Source organism: Bidens hawaiensis, unplaced genomic scaffold (genome assembly GCF_021521415.1).
Source record: "Bidens hawaiensis isolate Kalapana, Puna unplaced genomic scaffold, B.hawaiensis_p1.1 tig00067478_1, whole genome shotgun sequence".
Lineage (NCBI taxonomy): Eukaryota > Viridiplantae > Streptophyta > Magnoliopsida > Asterales > Asteraceae > Bidens > Bidens hawaiensis.
Window position 1 is genome coordinate 23,615 of NW_027501962.1, and position 25,071 is coordinate 48,685.

The window sequence follows — 25,071 nt, forward strand, 5'->3', positions numbered from 1 at the left end:
CACTAATTTGATCAAAAGTTGCTTTGTCAATTTTTGACCGAAACAGTAACTATTTAAGAATTTATAATAACAAGCCTTTAAAAATGTAAGTTTGCTCGAAACCGGGTTAAAGTATCTAACCTTAGTATTTACTTAACCAATGTTAAGTAATACGGTGGGAAAAATGCTAAAATGCAAGTTTCTTTGGGACAAAGATACTAAAACGGGTCTTTAACGAGTGTTCGGGTTGTCGGTTCGGGTCTTGACAAATGGTTAATGATGTGGTCTAAAAAATATATATTATTATAGAAATATTTCTTACGCTTTAAATACTTTTAAGCCATGTTTTTATTGAATATTATTTTTAGTTGGCTCATATGTAGATTTTTAACGTTCTAATAGATAATGAGTAAAATTGGATAGTTTTACTAAACTTGAGACAAACGAGTAAATCATTTTAACAATAATAACCTACTAATCCATTTATTTTATACACTTATTTATGTATATTATAATAAGTTTAAAGTCTAAAATAAAATGAGTGCATGTTGAAAATTTGAATGATACGTAGAATCATAAATTAACTTTTTAATTGTTACTCTATATTGTGACACTAATATTTAGTTTGGCAGATGTGCACGTGATCAGACAGTGGAATTGGACAACAATGATATCAATATATACATTGGGCCAAGGAAATATCAGTGGGCTGGAAATTAATGTTTGGGCTTGTAAAAGGCCGAGGGTTAGAAGGTTTGGATGTCGGTTAGTTTGTCTTGGAAAAGAAGATATCATAAATTAACTTTTTAATTGTTACTCTATATTGTGACACTAATATTTAGTTTGGCAGATGTGCACGTGATCAGACAGTGGAATTGGACAACAATGATATCAATATATACATTGGGCCAAGGAAATATCAGTGGGCTGGAAATTAATGTTTGGGCTTGTAAAAGGCCGAGGGTTAGAAGGTTTGGATGTCGGTTAGTTTGTCTTGGAAAAGAAGATATCAAAAAATATAAGAAAGGGGCCGAAAAAGATATTGGCAGTAGAGAGGACACGGCATTCGGCATATATCAAAATTATTATTGTTTGTTTTGCTTTGAAGCTGAGCAACAGTGAACGCAAAGAAGAATATTATAAAGAGATAAAGCACTGTGGTTCAAGTGGAGATCGTTTGGGTTCAACTTCTACTCAACCAAGCATCATCATAGTCGGTTTGAATTTATTATTTTAATTATGAGCTTGGTTGTTGCACTTTATTATTTTAGTTTCTTTTATTTTAAGATGTTAGGCTAAACTTTTTAGACTACCTAGGTCGTGATGAACCATTGTTCGGTTTGATTTTGTTTGGATTGTTCTCGTTATGGATTTTATGTTCTAAGTAAACTGTTAAGTTTGATTTAATTAATGCGTATGATTGCTTGGTTTTGTTTACTTGAATTTATTGTTTCACATTGCCCTTGTTGATTGTTTCATAGGATAGGGTTTTGTTAGGTCATTTACTGTGTGTTCTTGACTAGTTTGTGATTAATATGCATTAAAATCATAGAAACAATAAAATCAAGTAAATAGATAAAAGTGAACTGCCAGCCTAGAAAGCTGTAAGGTGATAGGCTGTTAATAGATCTTTGTTGGTCAGGATTGCTAGATTTAGTTCTTCGTAAGGAGTCCGTCTAGATTTGATTGTCAGCTTAGTCTATTAAATTAATTGGGTCTGCTTTGCTATCTTTTGAATTCCGCGCTGTAAGGTAGGTTTTCGTCATAAAAGATACTTAGGCATAAGCTATTAAATAACCGTAAGGAAGTTTAATTCATAAAACTGGTGAGTCTTAAAACTTGTTAGAAATCCATAAGCGTCTTCTTGAAGTTCAAGGGTCCTGTTTGGGTTTTCTGTCAAGGGTCTATTTTATGATCCTGGTTTTATAACTTGAGTTTTTCCATTTGATTAATAACCGTAACTTTGGGGATTCTGGCCTGGGTAGTTATCTTTATCATCTGAATTAATATAAGTTTTCTTAATTGTTTATTAGTTTAAAGTAATTGAGTTTAAGTTTGATTAATTAATTAATTAGTTTAAAGTAATGATTATGTTTTATTATTGTTTTACTAATTAGATTTTAATTTTAATTTATTAATAATTAGTTAAAAAACCCCCTCAAATATTATTATTAAATAGTCGTGTCTTGTGGTTGAGTCTAATTTGCTAGTTTCGTAATTTAAAGAGTCTCGTGGGTTCGATATCCGGACTTACTTAGCTTTACTAGAGTCGACCGGTTCACTTGCCGATTAGTGTTTTAGTTAGGTTAAGAGTCTAGAATTATTACTTGTGTCTAGATTAGCTTATTTTAGTTAATAAATATTATAACTACTTTTAGCACATCAGTCAAACCCAAAGTCAACTTTCCAACATATTAATTGTTATGAGATAACTCATTAAAATATACTAACACTTAACCAAGTATGTAGATCTATTGTTTAGAACTAACAACGCATGTTAAGCGAGTGTTCGGTTTTGTCGGTCCAAACTATGTGATGAGATCAAGTTGGATCCAACAATTCCAAGTACTTAAGAAAATAATTAAAATCAGTTTGTAAACTATTTTTAAAGAAATATACAAGTCTTGATAGCTAAAAACACACTTGTGTGTCTTAAGCGAGTAAAAGTCGGTATAGTTCGGTTTGGTTCGGTCTCCATCTCACAAATAGCTCATAGATGGTTTCTACATGCCCAAATATAATAGAACTTGTATATTGGTTTATAAATGAAGAAAACTTAAATTTTACAACTAAAAAGTTAACTACAAGTCTTTTAAGCAAAAGTTTCGGTTTAGTTAGGTTTCCATCTCCCAACGAGTTCATAGATGGATTCCATATTCTTAATATCAAAGAACTTGTAAAAATGATTTTTGAAACTCAAATATAGCAATAAACATGTTTAAACAACTATTTTAACAAAACTAGTAAACAAAAGTTCGTTTTCCGGTTTGGACTAGTTTCGGTTAAACCGAGGTTAGTCTTATACAAACCCACACCATGGAACTTGTAAATAAGATGAACAAACTAAAAAGGGTTAGAAGTTAGTCATAAGTGATATGTATAATAAGTTATGTGTGTGTAAATATATATCAAGAACACGAAGTCCTCCATGAAGCCTTGCCTTATGACATTCGAAACTTAACCAATCGGAGTCGGTGAAGTAACAAATAAAGGAAATAAGGGGTGTGTATTATATATATGTTGTACCCATATTCAAGTGTTAGTAATATTTGATGAACAAATTAAAATGAAAGACTATAGTTAGTTGACCTTAAGAAATCAAAATAACAAAATGTTGAAGATGAATACTTGGATTTGAAAGAGATTTGGAGAAGATGAACAACCAAAATGGTGTATGGAGCCTTGCTTTTATAATGGTAAGAGTATGGTTCATACAAATAGGGTAAAGATGCATGTGATGGTTGAAATGGTCAAACAAGTTTTTGGTAAATGGCAATAATAGTCCCCAAAGTTTGGTTTAAGTCATTTTTAAAGAGTTTTAAGGACCAAAAAGAATGTTTTCAAGACCCAACAAGTGTAAAACAATATTGTAACATAAAATCCATCATTTTGATTATATCATAAGCTTTGGTTTACAAATGGGTCGGTTTTCATGATAAACGAATACAAAAACGAATACAAACGAGACCCGAAATTGACGAACGTCACACCATTTCTCCTAGGTTTTTATTTCATGGGCCCAGGTGTGCTTACCCAATGGCCTTTTACCGTACAAAATAAACGTACTGAGTACGTTATACTCAGACTATAAGTAATCTGAAAGGCATACACAATCCTAATAATAATATAGAACATTAGCCCTACAATCTCCCTCTAGGATTGAGTATGTCGAGACGCCTTCATCAAGTTCTTTGATTCGTCTTTATTTCTTGAAATTTAGTACTTGTCTTGATCCAAAAGTTTGAGCGAGATTGGATATTGGACAATTTTTTATTTTCCATTCATGTAGACTTGAAATTAAATTTTATTTTTTGGGAATGATCGATAACAATAAAATTTAGAAACATCAGATGCGAGAGGCTCGACATCTAATTTTATTTAGTTGACATTCTTAAGCCGACTGATTTCTTTCCTTTGTCCTTCAACTGATCTTCATACACAATCGGTTCATTTTTAGGATCAACCACCAACTTTCACGTTCTCGTTTCCTTTTAAGCGCTTCAGCATTTGCAACTTCAGTCTCTACAACCCAATATACTTGATCTTGATCTACTTGACCATGCACAACTGCACAAAACTTAGAACGAATAAGATTCGTTCACAGACCCTCTTGAGGGTCAAAGACGGATTGTCTTTTTTAAAACATGCCATTGGTTTGAAGTATTTGCAGAATAACCTTGAAATTTTAAAATATCCTTTTTTTTTCTTTTTTTATCTTGACTTTTTATAGAATATCAATTTCAGTCCCTCAATTTATAAATTGTTTGTTTAAGTCCCATGTTTTCAACAAACTTTACATGAACGACCTTTACAACAGAACACATGATTTTGAATAAAACAAAGGTTTAATAAAATATATACGCACACAATAAAACTTAAATATTTTTGGCATTTTCATATATTTTAATATTACGATAATATATACATAATGTTATGTATTTTTCTATGATGAAAAATGCAAATAATAAACACGCGTCGTAAATAATTTTATGAGAAAGATCGCAACATGGAATCGCATTATCTGTTAATGTCCTAGATCACACTTCTATTTCAATATTATTATGCCAAGAACCTAAAGTCAATTGTAGACATATATTATCCACATTGAACGTAACAAGTATTTTGATGCCGAAGTTATATGTTAAGGTATATATATATATTGTATGGTCCCCATTTAATCTGACAACTTACAGACTCTATCATACCTCAGGCTTAATTTACTTTTGAGGGGATCACCCAAAATTGACTGACCCTTAATTCTGTTAACTTTTGTTAATAATCTTTGACATATATTTATCTTACAAACTTTTACAAACATTAAAGGTTGAAGCATGGACTTATATGCCACACAGTTCGAACTTACATGCATTTATTTAGGGTGTTTAGGGATTACAACTATTAGACTTACTGCCCCACCTTAAGTGGTTCCAATATATCCCCTGTTGTTTGTTAATTATCAATAATTTTGTTGACTTTAAACATTTAAACACTTTTTGCAGTTTTTATGCCTTTTCTTTTGGATTTTCAACATTGAGAACAGAACAATAAATATATTTATGGTGACCAATCACAAGCGGGCTAGTGTATGACAGGATAATTATATTTCTGCCTTCATTGATATGACTTTGAGTGGACACATGCAACCGCTTCATAAAAAGTATAACCACTAGCATAAACATATATTTTAGTTTATATCACTCTAACACTTACTCATTTGTCAAGCCTATCTACACATCAATCAATGAACTTGTTGGCTTTTGATATACTATTTTATATGCTAGGATCACTAAAGACAATTTCTTATCATTTTTCAAAGATCGGATCAATTTCTCAAATTTTTTATAATAATTTTAAAATAATCGACTCCCTCTAAATGGGATAACTTTCTTTTTGAGATATTTTCTGATTTTTTAAAGAAATATAAAATCTTTTTGGTAAGACAAACCGACTCATTTTTGTTTTTCTTAACGAAAGAAAAATCTTTTTGATTAGTTAAACTTAACTCATTTTCTCCCTTAAAAAATTGTGACATATTTGAAAAATATTTAAAATTTACATAAAAAAGTTGTAATCGATTGTTTTAATCAAAGTTGATCATATCGAGCTATTCGACCAGAAATTCAAACCGGGCATGATCGATGGCTTTAGTGAAAAGGTCAGCTAAGTTGTTGCCAGATGGACTATCTTAAGCATGCATTATCACATGCTTAAAAATGTTGAAGAGATTCAAACCGAAACCCAGTAGCTGATGTTGGATCCGTCACTTTAGAGAAGTAGTTGGACGAGGTGAGTTTGAGAAATGCTCAACAAGTTGTGGTTGAGCCATTTGAACAAGGTTGACGTCGTTACAAAGTACCATATGAAACATTTTCATTCATTGAAGTTTTTCCACCATGTCGCTTACGAAAGGCTCGAATCTGCCATCAATAGGTTTAGCGTCAAATTGCAAGGGTTCGTCTCCCATCATATGTGCAACAACTATCCAAGTGCCGAGTACTATTGATAGTCCTCATTGATTGACCCTGCATGAATTAAGGGTTTAATTAGACATGGGGTTCCTGAAACATTTTTGTCTCGGGAAGGCCAATAGTAAACTGACCAAATGATTTTATTTCCTGAATACAATTTATTCCTTGGTGAAGCCTCACTTGATGAAGAAAAGTCCTTAGGAATCCAAGCAAAAACTTGTTCCTTGGTTTTGATAATTTTGGACTTTATTTTCTTGATCTTAAAACTAAATTTGTTGAATCCTCATACTTCACAATCTTATAATCCTTTTTTATTTTATCCTTCTTAGTTTTCCCAAAATGTTTCTTTTTGCGTTTTACTTTATTAACTTTGAATCTCACAGCCACTCCACTGGTTCACTATCAACTTGATTAGTCCTTGATTCTAGGCTACTAAAATATCCTTTTGGGGACTGACTAAGCTGCCTTTGAATCTCAAGTTGTTGCTTGAACCAGTGCTTGCAATGTCTTGCAAGGTGAGAAGAATGAACACAAACAAAAAACACTTTCTCTTGGGATAACTGTAATAGTTATCAACATTGTATGACTGACAGAATTGTGAAAAAGAAAATGGATTTGAGGAGTGAAACTGTCATAACTCCTGTATGAATTGAAACCTCTATCATCAAAAGCATTTGCATAATATGTTTTAATATTTTTCGTAACACCCATAATACTCATCAGAACTATAAGAATGTGGATAGCATGGAATAAGTGATCTTTGGAAAAATGAATCATGATTGTGATTTGCATACCATGATCATCAAAAGCATTTGTCTAATAAAACTCAATGTGCTAGATTTCTGTGACCATAGTAGTTGCCATCAATAAAGTTGTAAGACTAGGGATTCTTTATTTGATTAGTTGTTTGAGAAAATGAATTTTGCAATATGGAGGAACATACTTACTAGAAGTACTAGTTTGATTTTTATTATAAAAACTTTGTTTTTTAATGTATCTTCCTTAGTCTCACAACTTGGTGCGTTTATATCAACAGGCTCACTCAAATTTACACTATTTTCAACACAAGAATCACTTAACAAATTAACACAATCATCATGTGAAATAATATCAACATTTTCAACCAAAATATCGTGAACGATGCCAACATCAACATCGTCACAATCAACATTAACATCCACACATGAGTTTAATGCGACTTGTTTTGTTTTTTTTTTTTTTTTTTTTTGCTACAGTAACACGACTTGATTTGTTTTTTTGCTACGGTAATGCGACTCGGTTGCTACAACAATGCGACTGGATTTGCAACAGTGATTTTCTTTAAGAAAAAACCTAAACTACCAATAAAGTAAAAAAAAACTATAGTCCAAAAGCCACTAAATCGGCGTAGATATGAGTTTTTCAACCAAATTTGAACCGGACACAAAAACTAAAAAACACCATAAACACAAATTTGATGATTTTCGTGTAGATCTAAGGTGTAAGGTACTCCAAAAGTAGTTAGTAACACGAAAAATAACCCCAAATCTAACAAAAAACTAAGATCAAAATTCAAAAAGTATGATCCGAAAACCACAAAAAGTTGAGCCGAAAGTTCTTATACCAATTGTAGGTCCTAGATACGGGATCAAAGAATTTTACTCGGATCAATCCGTGTTGTTAGTTGGTGGAAATCACTAACAATACTTAGATCTTGGATCTTATAAGTTTACAAACACAAAAATAGAGAAAAAAATGAAGTTTTGTAAGAAGTTGTTTGGACTTTGGAGAAATGGGTGAAAGTGACCCTTTTATAGGGTACCCATTCTCCTAGATTTTTATTTAATTCATGGCCCAAGTGGGCTTACTAATGAGCTTTTACCATACAAAAGAAACTTACTGAGTATGTAATAACCCGACTATAAGTAATCTGAAATATGCAATCCTAATAATAATATAGAATATTAGCCCTACAATTCTTACGGTTTCATAAAACTTGTAGACCCAAACAAGGGATTGAGTTTGTTCTTTTTCTTCCCCGTCTTTTAGTATTATGGGTTTGACTCTGTTGAGTCACAGGCTCAATTCCATATAGACATATCAAATGTATACTATAACCTTGATATTGCAATTCAGTGAATGGTCCTGTTGTCACCTCGTTAACTAGTCTAGAATTAAAAATAATGTCATTGTCACCTACTTAGATACGTAACGTAACTAGTTAGGTTCCCAAATCCAAACTGATTGGTTAAGTTTATCAGTTTATGTACTTGTCAACCCATAATCTCATACCACAAACTTGGTATATATAGATCTAACCTAGACTTGTTAGACTATAATTAGGATTGCTAATATTACTCAAACTCTAAGTAATAAATAATAGAATAGATAAAAGATAGAATACAATAATCCTTAACGTACCTTAACGTACAAAAATACCTATATTCACGAAATTGATCCTTGAAATCACATCACAAACTCAGAATCATCAATCCATATCCAATTAATCAAAGATTCACCGAAAAACAGATTTGGACCGTTAATCGATCAATTTTTTACTTTTTTTCACTTATGATTTTCTTGAGCGTTTTTTGTATTTGGCCTTTGAGGGTTTGTTTTTGCCTTGAGCGTTTTGTTTTAGGCTCAAGTGTAATTCGCGTACATATCTGTACGTTAAGAATTACGTTAACCTAACTCTAATAAAACAAATATAGATAATCAATCCAAACTTGATAATCATCTATAACCTTTTAATTAACTTTACTTGACCACAAGACTCCTTAAGTATACCGTTATAAAAGACCATTCATAATTCCAACAAAATCTATATATTTGCTAATTGGTTCATGGTTAAAACAAAAAAAAGCAAAAAGAAAACCATGATTAAAAGGAGATTAAACCTGAAACTGGGCTTCACCAATCCAAACATTAAGCCCAGAAGAAGGAAGCCCAACATAGATTCATTCCATTGCCAATGCATATATATTATTAACCAATTGAGAGCCACCATCACCATATCGATTAAACTAACCATTACCACGCCAACGACCACCTCATCAATATTTAATATTTATTTAGTCCGTTGTTTTCTGTTAGCTAGTTTCAATGGCAGAGGTTGCTGTTCACGATGATGTAGTTGAGGAGATACTGTTACGATTGGACGCCAAGGATCTGAATCGTTACAAGAGAGTGTGTAAGTCGTGGCGTTCTTTAATCACAAGTCCTGGTTTCGTTAGTCGTCATCTGAACCTTAGTTATAACAAAGATCACTACAACAATCAACTTGCCCATAGAAAAGTTAGTTTATTAAAAATTCATGTTTCCGCTAATTATTATCATCTTAAGCTTGTCGGTTCTTCCAATGGCCTCGTTTGCATATTCAGTGTCAGTGCTTTTGGGTATAAGCTAGTAGTAGGCAATCCGTTGACTAGAGAGGTAAGACAACTGGGATGCTTAATGGAATTGGTACCAGGAACACGAACACGAACTCAGACTCGTTAATTTGGCTAAGCACCCAAACACGTATGTTATATTATTATTGAGAAACTTTACAAAACTCAATTACCTGATTACTGTTACAATCTCTAACCCCAAAGCACGGGTATTTATAATCTAACCTGTCACGTTTAGACTACAACTAGGATTGCTAAATATTAGGACATAATAATTATACTAACAATTAAATCTAGGCACATTTAATTGTTTATAATTATCCACTCCTTAAATCTCGTTACTTAACCTTGCACGCCAAGTAACGGCCTTTAACCTAAATTCCCAACAATCACCCCCGGAATTTCGAACTCGAAACTGACAAGTCTTCAACTCCAAGTAATTCCCGCATCTTCTTGAATTTGATTCTCCCAAGAGCCTTCGTCAAGATATCGGCACATTGCTTAACACCGCTAACATGCTCGACACTTACTTCTTCACGATCAACACATTCTTGAATGTAGTGAAACCGAGATTTAATGTGTTTGGTCCTTCTATGGAAAACCGGATTCTTCACGAGTGCTATTGCTGATGTATTATCGATACGTAACACCACTGCTTGAATTTCCTTGTCGAATAACTCACTTATCAAGTCTCTTAGCTAAACCGCCTGATACGCGGCTGCGCTTGCCGCCATGTACTCTGCTTCACACGATGAGAGTGCAACCGTACACTATTTCTGAGAACACCAAGTAATTGGTGAAGACCCAAGATAAAACACGTGCCCCGTGGTGCTTCTGCCATCGTCTTGGTCAATGTTATGGCTACTATCACTATAACCAAGTAACAGTTTTTCCCATGAGTGTAAGAAATACCAAAACTAAGAGTACCTTGAATATAACGAAGAATTTGCTTTATAAGAGTTGCATGAGATTGCTTCGGGCTTTGCATGTACCGGCTTACGATTCCGACCGTATACGCCAAGCCGGGACGAGTTTGTAACAAGTACCGGAGACACCCGACAATCTTTCGATATCTCGTAGCATCAACATCTTCTTAGTCTTCAAATTTACAAACTTTTATACTCGGATCCAATGGAATTTGAGCAGGATTGCAAATCTCCATTCCCGCTTCAGCTAAAATTTTCTTCGCATACGCTTCTTGCTTAAATTTTATCCAATCCTTGCTTTGTGAAACTTCAATTCCGAGATAATAAGTTAGCTTTCCCAAATCCGACATCTCAAAGTTTAAAGCCATCTCGCGCTTAAACTCCATTATTAAGTTTAAATTTGAACCCGTCACGATCAAGTCGTCAACGTACACACCGACTATTAAAAGATCGGTTCCAATTTTCTTTCGGTATACCGCTTGTTCTTCTATGCACCGGTGAAACTTCATATTTAACAAAATAACGTTCAATTTTGTATTCCACGCCCTCGGAGCTTGCCTTAAGCCGTACAACGCTTTGGATAATTTGTATACTTTGTGCTCTTCACCCTTTTTAACAAAACCAAGCGGTTGAGAAACAAAAACTTGTTCTTTTAACTCGCCATGTAGGAACGCGGATTTGACATCGAGGTGATGCAATTCCCAACCTCCATTTGCTGCGAGAGATAAAAGTAAACGAACCGTTTCGAGTCTAGCCACTGGCGCGAAAACCTCGTCAAAGTCGACTCCGGGTTGCTGAACATAACCCTTTGCCACGAGTCTCGCCTTGTGTTTATTAAGCGAGCCATCCACGTTTCTTTTAACCTTGAAAACCCACTTTAAACCAATCTCCTTTGCACCACGTGGTAACTCGGTCAACGTCCACGTATTATTTTTATTAATCGACTCAATTTCGATACGCATTGCTTTCACCCACTCCGGTTTCGATTTTGCATCATCAAAACAAACCGGTTAATCATCAGCAAGCAATAACAAATCGTCATCAATTATACTTGAATTCAAGACATAATCATTAAAATGTACCAAGGTAACCGTGGCTCGAGAAGATCTCTAGACAGCCGGCTCAGGTGTAACCATGTTGCTTGTACTAGCCAGGCTTGTTGGAGCATTTTCGACTATCGGTTCCTCGCCGTCTACTTCACCCCCGTCACCGCTTGAACTCGTAGAGTTCGACTCAGGACTCGACCCGATGTTTTCGTTATTAACGGTTCCTTCTCCGGTGTCAATTTCATCACCAAAGTTAACCCAAAACATGCCAGGTGCTCGATCCTCCTCATCGATTGTTTCGGTACTTTTACCCAAATTCCAACTTTGCTTTTCATCAAACACCGTGTCACCCGCTCGACTCATAACAATTTTTCTAGTCGATGGATTGTATAAACGATACGCCGCCGAACCTTTCTCGCTTCCGAGATAAACTAAACGATTCGAACGATCGTCTAACTTCTTAATATTTCCCGCAACTATTTTTGAATACGCAACACATCCAAAAACTTTAAGAAATTTAAGATCCGGTTTCTTTCGTTTTAACATCTCATACGGTGTTTTGTCTTTTAACGCTCGAGTTGGAATTTTATTAATCACGTCGGTTGAATGCCTCACCGCTTCACCCCACATATAATTCGGAACTTGTCTCGCTTTTAATATGCTCCGAGTCATATCCAATATCGTGCGGTTCCGCCTCTCGACAACACCGTTTTGTTGAGGTGTATATGGAGCGGTTAAATGCCGAATAAACCCCCCGTTTTCAGAGAACCAATTGAAATCACGAGAAGTAAATTCTCCCCCTCGATCGGTTCGAAACATCTTGATTTTCTCACTATTTTTCGTTCCACCATGACTTTAAATCGCTTGAAGGTATCAAACGCTTCACTTTTTTCCTTCAACAAAAAAGTCCACATGAAACGTGAAAAATCATCTATCAAGACGAATACGTACCTATTTCCGGCTATGGTACTAGGAGTAATGGGCCCGCATACATCTCCATGGATTAGTTCTAACGCTCGGGTTGTTCTGAAAGTCACCGACTTCGGAAACGGTTTCCTCGTTTGCTTCCCGACTAAGCACGAGTCACAAATTTGATTTTCTTGATCAACTTTTGGCATTCCAATGGCCATATTATTTTTCACCATTTGTTTCATAGACTCGAAATTTAGGTGTCCTAGTCTCGCGTGCCAAAGCCAATTCTCGTTATCAATCCGGGCTTGTAAACACACGGGTTTCCCCGTCTTTAACTTAATCGTATAAAGACGATTCTTGGATCGAGTAACCCGCATCAACAATTTTCCTTGATCGTCATATATCAACAAGTAATCGTCTTTCATACGAATATCACAACCAATTTCGTTGCTTGCCCAAGACTAATAATATTACTTTGTAAACTAGGAATATAATAAATGTCGGTCAATAATTGTTGCTCCCCGTTTTACCGACTAGAAATATCGACCCTTTCCCGCAAATATCAACATAAGACCCATCTCCGAATTTAACTTTGCCACCAACACGCTTATTTAATTCAGAGAAAAAAGATAAATTACCCGTCATATGGTTGCTCGCACCGTTATCCAAATACCACAAGTCTTGTTCGTTCGAACCACCCTCGTAATCTTTTGATATAACCTTCTGTTCATTCAAGTACACTTTTTCTTGAACGCACTGCACCATATAGAGGGACGGGTCTTTTTCTTTTGCTTCGGCCAAATGTGCTTGTCTTTCTTTCCTTCGTACCGGACACCTCGAAACGAAGTGACCAAATTCATCACAACGAAAGCATTGAACTTCCGAGTAATCCTTTTTACCCTTTTGTTTATCCCCTTCATTGGACCGTTCTTGTGAACCACGGTTCTGACTCCCACGTCCACCACCACGTCCATTACCACGTCCTTGGTTCGAACCTTTCCCGCGCCCCCTACTCGATTCGAGTGAAAACTGCTTCGAACTCGAAGAGGATTCAGAATTATTAAACAAAAGTGTACCTTCTTCAGAACGCAACACGTGTCCTTTGATACGCTCCTCATAAGTCTTTAACCTCCCGACAACATCCTCAAAACCGACTGTTTTAAGGTCTAACACTTGCTCGTGGGATGCTACAACTTGGATAAACTGGCTCGGCAGGCTTGTGAAGAATTTCTGGACTAGCTTCCTTTCTTCATATGGTTGTCCAAGTGTGGCTGCTTTAGAAGAGATCGCGGTCATTCTCGAGGCGTACTCGTCAATGGTTTCGGTTTCTTTCGTCATCATGCCGTCAAATTCACGTATTAACGTATGAAGTCTAGCATCCTTCACACGTTCCGCGCCCATATTTCTTGACTTTATGGCATCCCACATCTCTTTTGCCAATTTAAAATTACCGATTTGAAGTATCTGTTCCTCGGGAATTGACTGAAACAGAAGCGCCTTCGCGATGTTATTTTGCTTCGCGTCATTAGAGCCCGGGTCAATCACATCCCAACTCCATGAATCCCAAAAATAACCTCCATATGCATACTCCAAATCGTGTAGTTTGTTTTCGTCAAACGCGGACACTGAAACGACCCGGAGATCGTCTCCTTTTTCGCTTGGTTCGCGTCACCCATCTTGGTTCTACGACTATAAGTTTTTGAAAAATCCCGTGACCTTGATTCAATAGTTTCAACGCGCGATTTGATTCACAACCAAGTCACCTTTAAGAAATATGTATATTCAATAACTTTTGCAAAACCAAATCACCTTTCACCAAGTTAAATAACTTTGACAAAAAAATAATTCTGTCAATTATTTCATAGTAACACGAAGGTCAATATGCTCACCTTGGTCAAAACAACAAATACACAGTCACGTGGAAAAGGTGAATGACTGCGCCACTTTACAAACACCACAATCACCACTTGAAATCAAGTCGCCGTCTTCAATCGCTCCACCGATTAAACTTCGTAGGACTTGAACGAAACGCCAAACGAGCACCTGGCATGTTTTGGGTTAACTTTGGTGATGAAATTGACACCGGAGAACACGAACTCGAACTCAGACTCGTTAATTTGGCTAAGCACCCAAACACGTATGTTATATTATTATTGAGAAACTTCACAAAACTCAATTACCTGATTACTGTTACAATCTCTAACCCCAAAGCACGGGTATTTATAATCTAACCTGTCACGTTTAGACTACAACTAGGATTGCTAAATATTAGGACATAATAATTATACTAACAATTAAATCTAGGCACATTTAATTGTTTATAATTATCCACTCCTTAAATCTCGTTACTTAACCTTGCACGCCAAGTAACGGCCTTTAACCAAAATTCCCAACAATGCTCCCCTCTCATCTGCTATAATCTATCATGTTGGGGGTTTTGGCTATGATTTATCAAAAGATGATTACAAGGTCATTGTAGGGGAACCGACAGACATGAATCAAACATGTTTTTGGATATTGAGTTTGAAAACAAATGCCTGGAGATTTATTGGAGATTATAAGAATGTTGGATTTTTGAATGACTCGGCTGGTATCTTATGCAATGGTGCACTTCACTGGATTATGATGGATAATAAGAACGATAAGAAAGTAATTATTTGTTATGATTTATCTAAAGAGGAATTTAAAGAAATCCTCATACCGGAAGGTGCAAGCCATATACATGGCAAACTGGGAATTTTGAAAGAATGTTTGTGTTTAATATTTGGATATCCGTTTGATGACAGTGTATGGGTGATGAAAAAGTACAATGTAAACGAGTCGTGGGAACGGGTAAAGATCTCTCATGATCGTGAGATGAGACATGACATTGTACACTGGTTGAGATTGGGATTATCCAAGGATGAGGATGCGTCATGGTTTTACCGTGCTTCAGAACATCTCTGTTGGGAGTATATGGATGCCCCTGTATTCGTGGAGAGCCTTGTATCGCCCCATGATAATGCAAGAGGACTGCCAAGGTATTATTTCTTTGCCTTATTTTTTATTATAATTCACTTATCTTTTTTGTATGTCTTTCAGGACCAAATGCCCTGGTTTGATGCCGGTGAAGCCAATACCGCATGTTGTCGTACGAATCTATCTTTTAGTATCCTGTGAATAATTATTTTGAGGAATTTGTGATTTATGGTTTCTAAATGTGTTCCACTTGTGAATTATGATTTCTATGAAATTCTTATGATCATTTGAAATTAAGCAGAAGATCAAATCTGAAACCGAACATGTTCCTGAAGTTGTGAAAGAATCTGAAGCTGTTGAAGAAGTCAAGATTGAAAAGTCTGAATCTGATCATAATCGTGTTCAAGAAGTTGCTAATGAATCTGAAATTGATCAAGCTGTTTCAGTTTTAACTGAAAGAAAAGATCTTGAAGCACCAGAACTGGTAAAGAGCTCAATAGAACAAATTCAAGAAGCTGTTGAAGTTTCGATCGAAAAAGAGGATCTTGGTGGACCCCAGTTGGAAAAACAATCGATCGAACACACCCATGAAGGTGTAGAAAAGTCCAATTCTATTTTGACCGAAAAAGACCTCGGTACACCAGAATTAGAGGAGAACTTAAAAGAACAGATTAAAGAAGTTATGAAGGAACCCGACACGGTTTTGACTAAAAAGAGGATCTTGGTGGACCCCACTTGGGAACGCAATCACACAAGCCCGTGGTTCAAAAAGATGAAGCCGGGTCAATGATGATGCGTCGTCGCCACTCGCCACCAAAGCTGATTGAGGATTTGAGGATCGTTTTGACCAACTTATGATAGTAGTTAAAATAAGATATATCTTTAGGTACTCTTAAACCATAATTCAAAGAAAACATGACATTATTGTTCATACGTTATTTAAAATAAGTATGCACTCTTGTGTGATATTATATTAATTACTACGTCGGGTTTTGCTTAAAACCAACATTTTCATATGAAAGGTGGAAAAGGATAGGTTCTCGATGCCCGATGCTTGTGGGGTTATCGAAGAGAAACGCTGGTGTGGGTTTGATGATGTCTCGCTCTCGTGGAGAAGCAGAAGAAACTAGCGATCACCTACTCATCTAGTGCTACTTCCTCACATTGGTTTCGCAATTTATTAGCATTTGGTGCAAAATCTCACCTCATGGCCAACCCAACTTTTTGTAGACCCAAAGCGAACTCCAAAATTGGGGCCTTTCTTAGATTCCCTTACATGGGTCGGTTGGGTAACATGTTTGGTTAGGATCTGAATAATTATCCGATATCATATCCTTAGCAATTAGCAACATCAAAAGAATAAGTTCGGACTCAACTTCATCATAAATCTAAAGTAACAAACTTCTAAAACAAAATTTCTAAAGCAACCAAACCATAGACATTTTTGTTTTATTTAAAACTGTTGCCATAGCTTTCAATTTGATTTATATTATACATTTTTGTCATTGCCTCATTGGTGCCCTCGAAACTAGCTTGAGTGGAGTCCCAAGCACTAAGCTACAAAATGGTTATTTATTAATACAATCAACAAGTATAATATATTAAAAGTTATTTTAAGTGGGGGCCTCAAAATATGAGGCCCAAAGCCCTAGCTTTGGTTTAAATAAACGACGGCCCGACCTAAGTTTTGTTATTTGGGTGTGAAATCTTGCTCAAGTTAGGCTTTTCACTGGATTATTGTCACGGCTTGCTTGTGTATTTAAAAGAAAAGAAATGAAGCAATCTTTAACAACCATCCTGTGAATTTAACCAAAAATAAATGGGATAAATAGTCTTTAAGCTATTTTTGAATTAAAAATAAACAGGTCTTTGTTAAGGAGTTTGTCTTGGAAAGATTGGCGTATGTTTTCGTTTTCGTTGTAAGTTTCGTTTGGTTTATGGCCCAATGAAATAGAAACAAGTAAATTTTAAAATGAAATAAAACTTGAAACTGGGCTTCACCAGCCCAACGTAGATTCATTCCATTCCCAATGATAACTCATTAACTTGCTCCAAACCTATATAAGGAGCGAATTTAGGGTTATCGGTTCAAAATCGGTTCAAAATTGTTTTTGGAAGAATATAACCTTTGAATTTAGTCAGTCCATATAGTTGTTATTCTGCTAGTTAATTAGTTTCAATGTCAGAGGTTGTTGATGACGATGTGCTTGAGGAGATACTGATACGATTGGATGTTAAGGATCTGAAGCTTTACAAGTGCGTGTGTAAGTCATGGCTTTCTTTGATCACAAGTCCACGTTTCGTTAGTCGTCATCTGAACCTTAGTTATGACAAAGATCGCTACAACAATGAACTTGACCATAGAAGAATTACTGTGTTCCATCATCCTGGTTTAGTTGATCGTTATGTTCTTGTTGGTTCTTCTAATGGCCTGGTTTGCATCTTCCATGATATTAATTTTAAGCTTATAGTAGGCAATCCGTTGACTAGAGAGGTAAGACAACTCACATATCCCACCACCGTTGTACCGTTATGTTGGGGTTTTGGTTATGATTCATCGTAGGGGTTCGAAAAGGCGTGTTACAAATACGTTTTCTGATATTGAGTTTGAAATCAAATGTGTGGAGAGATGTTGGAGAAGAGAAGTATAATTCGCTTATGGGACGTGTTGGCATCTTATATAATGGTGCACTTCACTGGCTTGTAGAAGATCAAAATAAAAAGATGTTAATTATTTCTTATGATCTATGCAAAGAGGAATTTAAAGAGATACCCCAACCTGATGATGATGCAAGATATAAATATACTTGGGTTAGACACGTGGGGATTATGAAAGAATGTTTGTGCATAGTTGGATATTCTCGCAATACATGGTTGATGAAAAAGTACAATGTAAAAGAGTCGTGGGAACCGGTAGAAATCCCATATGATGATAAGAAATACGATATTTTCCACTTGTTGAGATTCTGATCGCCCAAGAATGACGCATTAGGCTTTTATTCTGCTTTGAAATATCACTATGCGATGTATAATGTTGTACCTGTATTTGTGGAGAGTCTTGTATGAGTTGTATCTCCCCATAATAATGTTAGAGGAGTGCCAAGGTAATTTTTTTTCTTTGATTATATAATATTAGAGGTTTGCCTTGACTTATTATTTATTATCATAATTCACTTACTTTTTGGTATGTTCTTCAGCTTCTGGACCAAATGCCCTAGTTTGATGCCGTTGAAGGAATCCGACAAGGTTATGACTGAAAAAGAGGATCTTGGTGAACCCCACTTGGAAAAACATCCAAATGAGCCCCCTGTTCAGAAAGATGAAGATGCAGTCAATGATGAGCCGCGCTCGAAAACAAAGCTGATTGAGGATGGCAAGAAAGGGAGGAAGAAGGGTACAAACTCATGGCATGGCAGGCCATGGCATATGGCAAGGTAGTCGACGGCCATAGGCCCGACTACCCGCTAGGCCCGAAATTTAATTTTTTTTTATGAAAAACTATATATATACTTAATGTTTTAACACAATTACATAACAACTAACTTGGTCTAGTGGCAATGAGGTATGACTCCCAATCAAAAGGTTGTGGGTTCTAGGCTCATTTAAGACATCTTTTATCCTATTTTTATACACTAGTTTTTTAAACAACACAAATCATAACCAAGAAAGCCAATTTAAAAATTAAATTGTTTGAACCCAACAAAATACTCTTTTTACTTTAGGCCCAAAATATTTTTCGCCTTCGGCCCAAATTTTTTTTTCAATTCTCGGAGCCGGGCCTGGCTCATGGGCTCGTTTCATATGCTGTTCTTCGGTTAAGTAGAATATGATGCACATGCAGTAATACTATTGGATCATTTGATTGATTTTTGATTCGTTAAATTTGGGCGATGAAATCGTTGGTAGTCTCGTATTTGCATATTTTTATACAAAAGATTGATCAAGACTGTTTCTTTTTAAGTGACACAGAATGGTTGGTTTATACACAAGGGAAGAACCCCTGCCTTTAACAGAAGTTTGGGGCGCTAATGTGTTAACGAGAAAGGGGAAAGAGGGGTGGCGTCCACCCTATGGCGCCCAATTTTGAATCACTTGGCGTGGTGTTGGGAAGTAAAGCATCTGATGTGGCCTCTTGACGCTCTTGACGCCTTTACGTGGTGGCGTGTGACCACAACAAACAGTCTTAGAATAAGCTTTCTGATCCAACCTCCGGACCAAGCTTTGAATAGGATCCTCTTAACCGAATCATCAACACCTTCAAAATTATAAAGCAAAACTTATATACCCTTGTGAGGTTGCACATTCTTCATGTGTGAGACGTTTTAATCCATTTCTCACAGCCTTTTTAATTAGTTAATGAAGAGGTATGTACCCGCCTCAACACCAAGCAAGGCGGGTCAACCCACAAGATAAAGACATTATGAAGGCACAAAGCCAAAACCCAGGCGCATCGCGCATACAAAACATGCTCAGGCATCATATGCTCGCGCATCACATATGCGCGCGGCGCATATCGCATGCTCTTGCACATCACATATGCTCGCGCGTCACATATGCGCGTGGCGCACCAGCGCGCGGCGCATATCACACGCTCGTGCATATCACACCTGCGCATGAAATATCTGCGCGTGAGAATAAAAAGAAGACTTCGCGCATTCTCAGGATGGGCGCATATCACACGTACACATAATCAACCTCGTCCTTATCCAAATCAGGATCAGGGCAACCTTGATTGTGCACGTCAGACACTCTTCTAGAAGGCATCTTTTTAAGGAGTAAGAATATGCTGATGTTGACAGCTGCCAAATGAAAGGTCGACAACTCAGCATGACACATGTGCTACCACATGATTACAACCAACGAGAAAGCGCCAGGTGTCCCAGAGGACACGTGGCGCAGTGCGATTGGAGGAGGCCAACGAGGCTGAGCCCAGCCAGTGGAAACCCTAGCACTATAAATACAGCATCAACTCCACTTTGATGACAGATTCATTCACACTCAATCATTGACAGTTACAAGCAGTGATATCACATTCAATCATATTGAATTGTATTCACTCACAGTCAGTTACAGAAAACACACAGTCACATAATCAAGAGTATTCAGTGATTCAGCAACACTCTTGAGATTTCACTGACTCACACTTTATTATCTTCTCCACAAAGATACTGATTCTCACGCCGGAGGGTTACCCCAAAGAGGACCCCTCTGTCCCTTTCTGAGGGGTAAGTAACGGCGCTGTTCATTTTGTAGGTGGAAGAACACGGATTCAAAGGAACCATCGGTGAAACAGTTTAATCATACCCGAGGAAAGTAGATCTGCTACCAGTGAGTAGATCCACGTTTCTTCATTGGCGCCATCCACTGTTACAAACGGCAATCAGATCTCATCCAGATCTACAAAAAAAAAAATCAATCACCATGGTTTCTGGAGTTCGTAACGTTGATCAAGCTCTGGAGGATATTGAACGTGAGGGTGTTAACGACGGACAGCAGGTTCTGAGGGTTCCGCGTGATTCTACGCGTACCACCAGCAACCGTCCCTTCGTCACAACCCCTCACGGCCAGACTGAAACTCCTCCAGACGATCACACGTTACAAAATATGGCCGGCGCGAAGCTGAAAGGACCAATGGGTCCAGAAGATGAAGCAAATGATCCGAATGAATGGCTCATAAACGAGCAGCGGCGTCTGATTGAAAAGTACAACGACATGGTCAAGCAGAAGAAGCTAGCCGACCAAGCACAAAGGCAGGCTTTTGATAAGCAGACTACAAAGAGGCCGCGCGCGCCGGAAGAGGGACATTCTGTTCACACTGCACACACTGAGTTCAGTGATGAAGAAGTGCATAGCATGTGGAAGACACGGGATACTCATGCAGGAGGCTCACAGCTTCGCGCGCCTGTGAACATGCCGCCTGGAGCCAGAGCAGATCTGGATCTGCACATGCCGTACAGCCCACCGATCAGAGGGCAAGTGGACGTAACCACGCCCTATAGACCAGCCATCCTGGTAAAACACTCAAAGTTTACTGCGCGCATCGCGCAGGCTCCCATCCAGCACAAGACAAAGATGCCAAGTGGTCTGGGCAAATATGATGGCACAACAGATCCAGATGACTTTTTGCAAGGTTTCTATAACACGGGAAACCTAGAGAGCTGGACGATGCCAACATGGTGTCATATGTTTGCTCGCTGCCTCACGGGCGCAGCGCGGGTATGGTTCGAGAGCTTGCCGACAGGGCAAATTGATGGGTTCGAGGAACTATTAGAAAAGTTCCAAGCCCACTTCGTACAGCAGCGCAGGCACACGCGCGATCCTGATGACATCATGCACTGCATACGCAGGAATGATGAAACGATTGAAGATTACATCACTCGTTTCAATCAGGAATCCCTGGCAATCGGGGGCATAACTGAGCAGCTCCTGCGCGTGGCCTTTATACAAGGCGCGCGCAGTGACCAACTCCGCCGGGCTATTGTAAGCAAAGATGGTATGCCCACCACGTGGGCCAAGTTAATGGAGGCATCGCGAGTTTTCGCGAGAAATGAGAAACAGATTGCCCAAGATAGGGCAAGAGAAAGAGCGCATCAGGCAGAATCACCGCGCAGCAAAGATAAGAGGGCCAAACAGAACTCTGTATGGTCCAGGTTGCAGCCAACAAGTTTTTCTTCCGCGGAAAAACAAGCGCAACCAACCTCACCACAGCCCCAAAAAGAAGTTCGTAATCGCGGGGAGGGTGACAAGAGGGAGGGCGACAGAGATCCTAGCAGACCTTTGCCAAGAATATGGACGCCCCTTACTAAAACACCTTCACAGGTGTTAAGTACTGAGAATGTCCAATTCAAGCCCCCCAAACAACTACACTACAAGGGACCGCAAAACAGTGGCAAATATTGTGAATTTCACAGGTCCCCGGGCCACAACACCGACGCATGCCATCATTTAAAGGATGCGATCGAGAAGGATGTAAAGTCGGGCAGGCTGGCTCACTTGGTCAAAAACCAAAGAATAGAAGATGAGCAACCGGAGGGAGCCTCTGCCAGCAAGAAGTACAAAAGAATCTGTGTGGCTGAGGGGGGACGACAAGGGCAGACGTCAAGAAAGAGAAGCGCGCAAATCCACGGAGATTGGCGCGAGCAGCAAGTCATCTTCCCAAGAATCAGGGGAGGCCCTTCAATAAGCAGTCCTCTCGTCATTACCACACACATTGCTCATTACGAAGTGTCAAAGGTCCTGGTGGACACTGGAAGTGAATCTGACATTATGTATGAGCAGTGTTTCAGAAAGTTAGACCCGGCAGACCAAGCGCGGCTCGAAATTGTGAACGCACCAATCTGTGGTGTCTCAAATGAAATCATACATCCCCTAGGCCAGATTCAGTTTGAACTAACTATGGGGGATGATGAGCACAAGCGAGCCGAAGTTGTCAACTTCTTGGTCTTGCCCACCACGTCATGCCACAATATGATCCTGGGTAGGGGAACGATTGCCCAATTTAATGCTGTACCGTCGCCAGCGCACGGCGCATTGGGGATCCCTACACCAACAGGCGTAGCATTTGTTTACCGCGATCATTTGTGCGCAGTGACAAGCACGCCGCGGGAAGGGAGAATGAAACTTACAATGGCTGACAATGCGCCAGAGAAGTGGATTTTAAACCCAAAATTCCCAGATCAAACGGTCACAATTGGCGCTACCATTTCAGACGAAACGAGATTGAGAATGAAAAAGTTGCTTACAAAATACACGTCGGTTTTCGCGTGTCACACCCGGCCCTGAGCGGCGGAAACAGCCGGGCGCGCGCGAGTGGGAATTGATACTTAAGCACGGGCCATTGCAAACATTCAAAGTAAGATTTTCATTGCGCATGAAAAGTTTAATACAAATACATTACATTGTTTAAAAATTACATAAAAACATCCAAGTATAAAAATTGTTGAAGATTTCCACGCCATATCCCCATGCGCGGCGGGAACAACCACGCGCATCGAAGGGATAGAACTAAAATCTTCCAAAAAGCTAGTTTAGATGTTCAGCGTGAGGTGCTCTAAGTGTGACTCCATGCGCTACCTAGTTATCTCCTGAAAGACACGTAAAAACATTTGAATCAGTATAAACTGAGTGAGTTCACAAGTTTTAGTAACTTGATAAATCGTATTGCATCAAAATTTTGATACAAATCATTCTGAAACATAATTCTGATAGCATCATTAAAACATATGCTTGGTAAAACATAGTCCTATCAACATATTCTGATAAATTCGTTCCGCGGGTTACGCGCGAACATTTCTGGGAACTGTGCTCGTCTATGCAAAGTGGCGCTGCCACTACGAGCTAAAATAAGTAATACCGTCCCGCGGGTTACGCGCGAACGTTTCAGGAACATGTGCTCGTCCATGCAAAGTGGCGCTGCCACTACGAGCTAAAATAATAATTCCGTCCCGCGGGTTACGCGCGGACGTTGTGCCGGAAAACAAGGCGCTCGTCCATGCAAAGAGGCGCGACCCCTACGAGCGGGCTCAAACCCATAGTACTGCCCCATGACCATACTAGGCACTCGTCCATGCAAAGAGGTGCGACCCCTACGAGTGGGTGGATCAAACCAGCAGTCCCTACCCTTAGAGTTCCAATGGTAAAGTGATCACTTACTCGAGTTCTAGCGCACATACATCGAAAACCTTAGATAACCGTTTGCATTGCTCGTAAATACACCATAATGAAACATTATTTAAACACATAATTGCTTGTATTGCTTGTAAGAGTATCACATAAAACATAGTTTTAAGTACGTGTCCATCGCCCCGAAAACAGTTTAAAAACAGTGAAAACAGCGAGAATAGGGGCTGTGAGACTCACCTGTGGTTCTTGTTAAGGGATTAATCGAGATTCGGGTTTTCTTGGTGTTGGCCTCGGAATCGAAGGTCTAGAATACGATTAAATAACAAGTATATATATTAAGATCAAGAAATAGGAGAATATAAGGGTTGGATAGTAGGTCTCAAGGTTATATTCTCGGCTTACCTAGTAACAGGATCGGAGCTGGAAACAACGGATGCTTGGGAGAGGATTAGTGCAAGTTTGTAGTTCTTTGAAGTGTGTTTTGGGTGATAACTTAGGTTACATATTTATAGGCAAACTCAAGGGAACACAATCCCTTGCTTTAGGGGATTGAAATCTTTTCATATCTAGGTGTAATGATGATAAAGTATGGAAATTATTATTGTTTATTGTTTATTTAAAAGTGGAGGAGTGGTTAAAAGATCTTGATTTGATTTGGACAGGACATGCAGGTCTGGGGTTGGTGAGAATAGGGTGGCTGACAGTTGACTTTTCATGTTACAGTGTGCTTTTTCAGGTACTTTTGTCAGTGTACAGTAAAAAGTGGAAAGTCTCTGAAACACGCTACTGTTTCCTTTTGGGCGGGAGTAATCTCCTTATGTCTGGAGAATAGACTAAGTGTTCTGTGCGCATCACTTTGTGCGCATAGCTTTCTGCGTGAAGGACATTTCTTTGCTGCGGGTAGGTGCGTAACCTTCTCGCAGTTGGGGATATTGAGTTTCATTTGTAGATTCTCCAGGTGGTCTTGGTATTTCAACATAGTGATCAGTCATGTTGAAGTCAATTCCATCTTGGAGCTTCAGACAAACTAGCTCTCAATGTTCCCGCCATGCGGGGAGGTTAGTTCCCT

The 25,071-nt window shown here is 38.2% G+C and overlaps 1 protein-coding gene across 1 annotated transcript; it reads left to right on the forward strand.

Moving 5' to 3' along the window:
* The first annotated feature begins 8,895 nt into the window (after positions 1-8,895).
* LOC143604974 (F-box protein At3g07870-like) lies at positions 8,896-16,170 on the forward strand. The gene is made up of 3 exons (XM_077081271.1): positions 8,896-9,581; positions 14,814-15,542; positions 15,682-16,170. The coding sequence occupies exons 1-3, from the start codon at positions 9,252-9,254 to the stop codon at positions 16,168-16,170; spliced, it is 1,548 nt and encodes a 515-aa protein (XP_076937386.1). The 5' UTR covers positions 8,896-9,251.
* Positions 16,171-25,071: the final 8,901 nt, after the last annotated feature.

Excerpts from the sequence above, each read along its gene's own strand:
- LOC143604974 (XM_077081271.1), top strand. The coding sequence starts at position 9,252 with ATGGCAGAGGTTGCTGTTCACGATGATGTAGTTGAGGAGATACTGTTA. Across the intron at positions 9,582-14,813 it reads GCAATCCGTTGACTAGAGAG|AACAATGCTCCCCTCTCATC; the intron begins GTAAGACAACTG and ends ACCAAAATTCCC. Across the intron at positions 15,543-15,681 it reads ATGCCGGTGAAGCCAATACC|AAGATCAAATCTGAAACCGA; the intron begins GCATGTTGTCGT and ends GAAATTAAGCAG.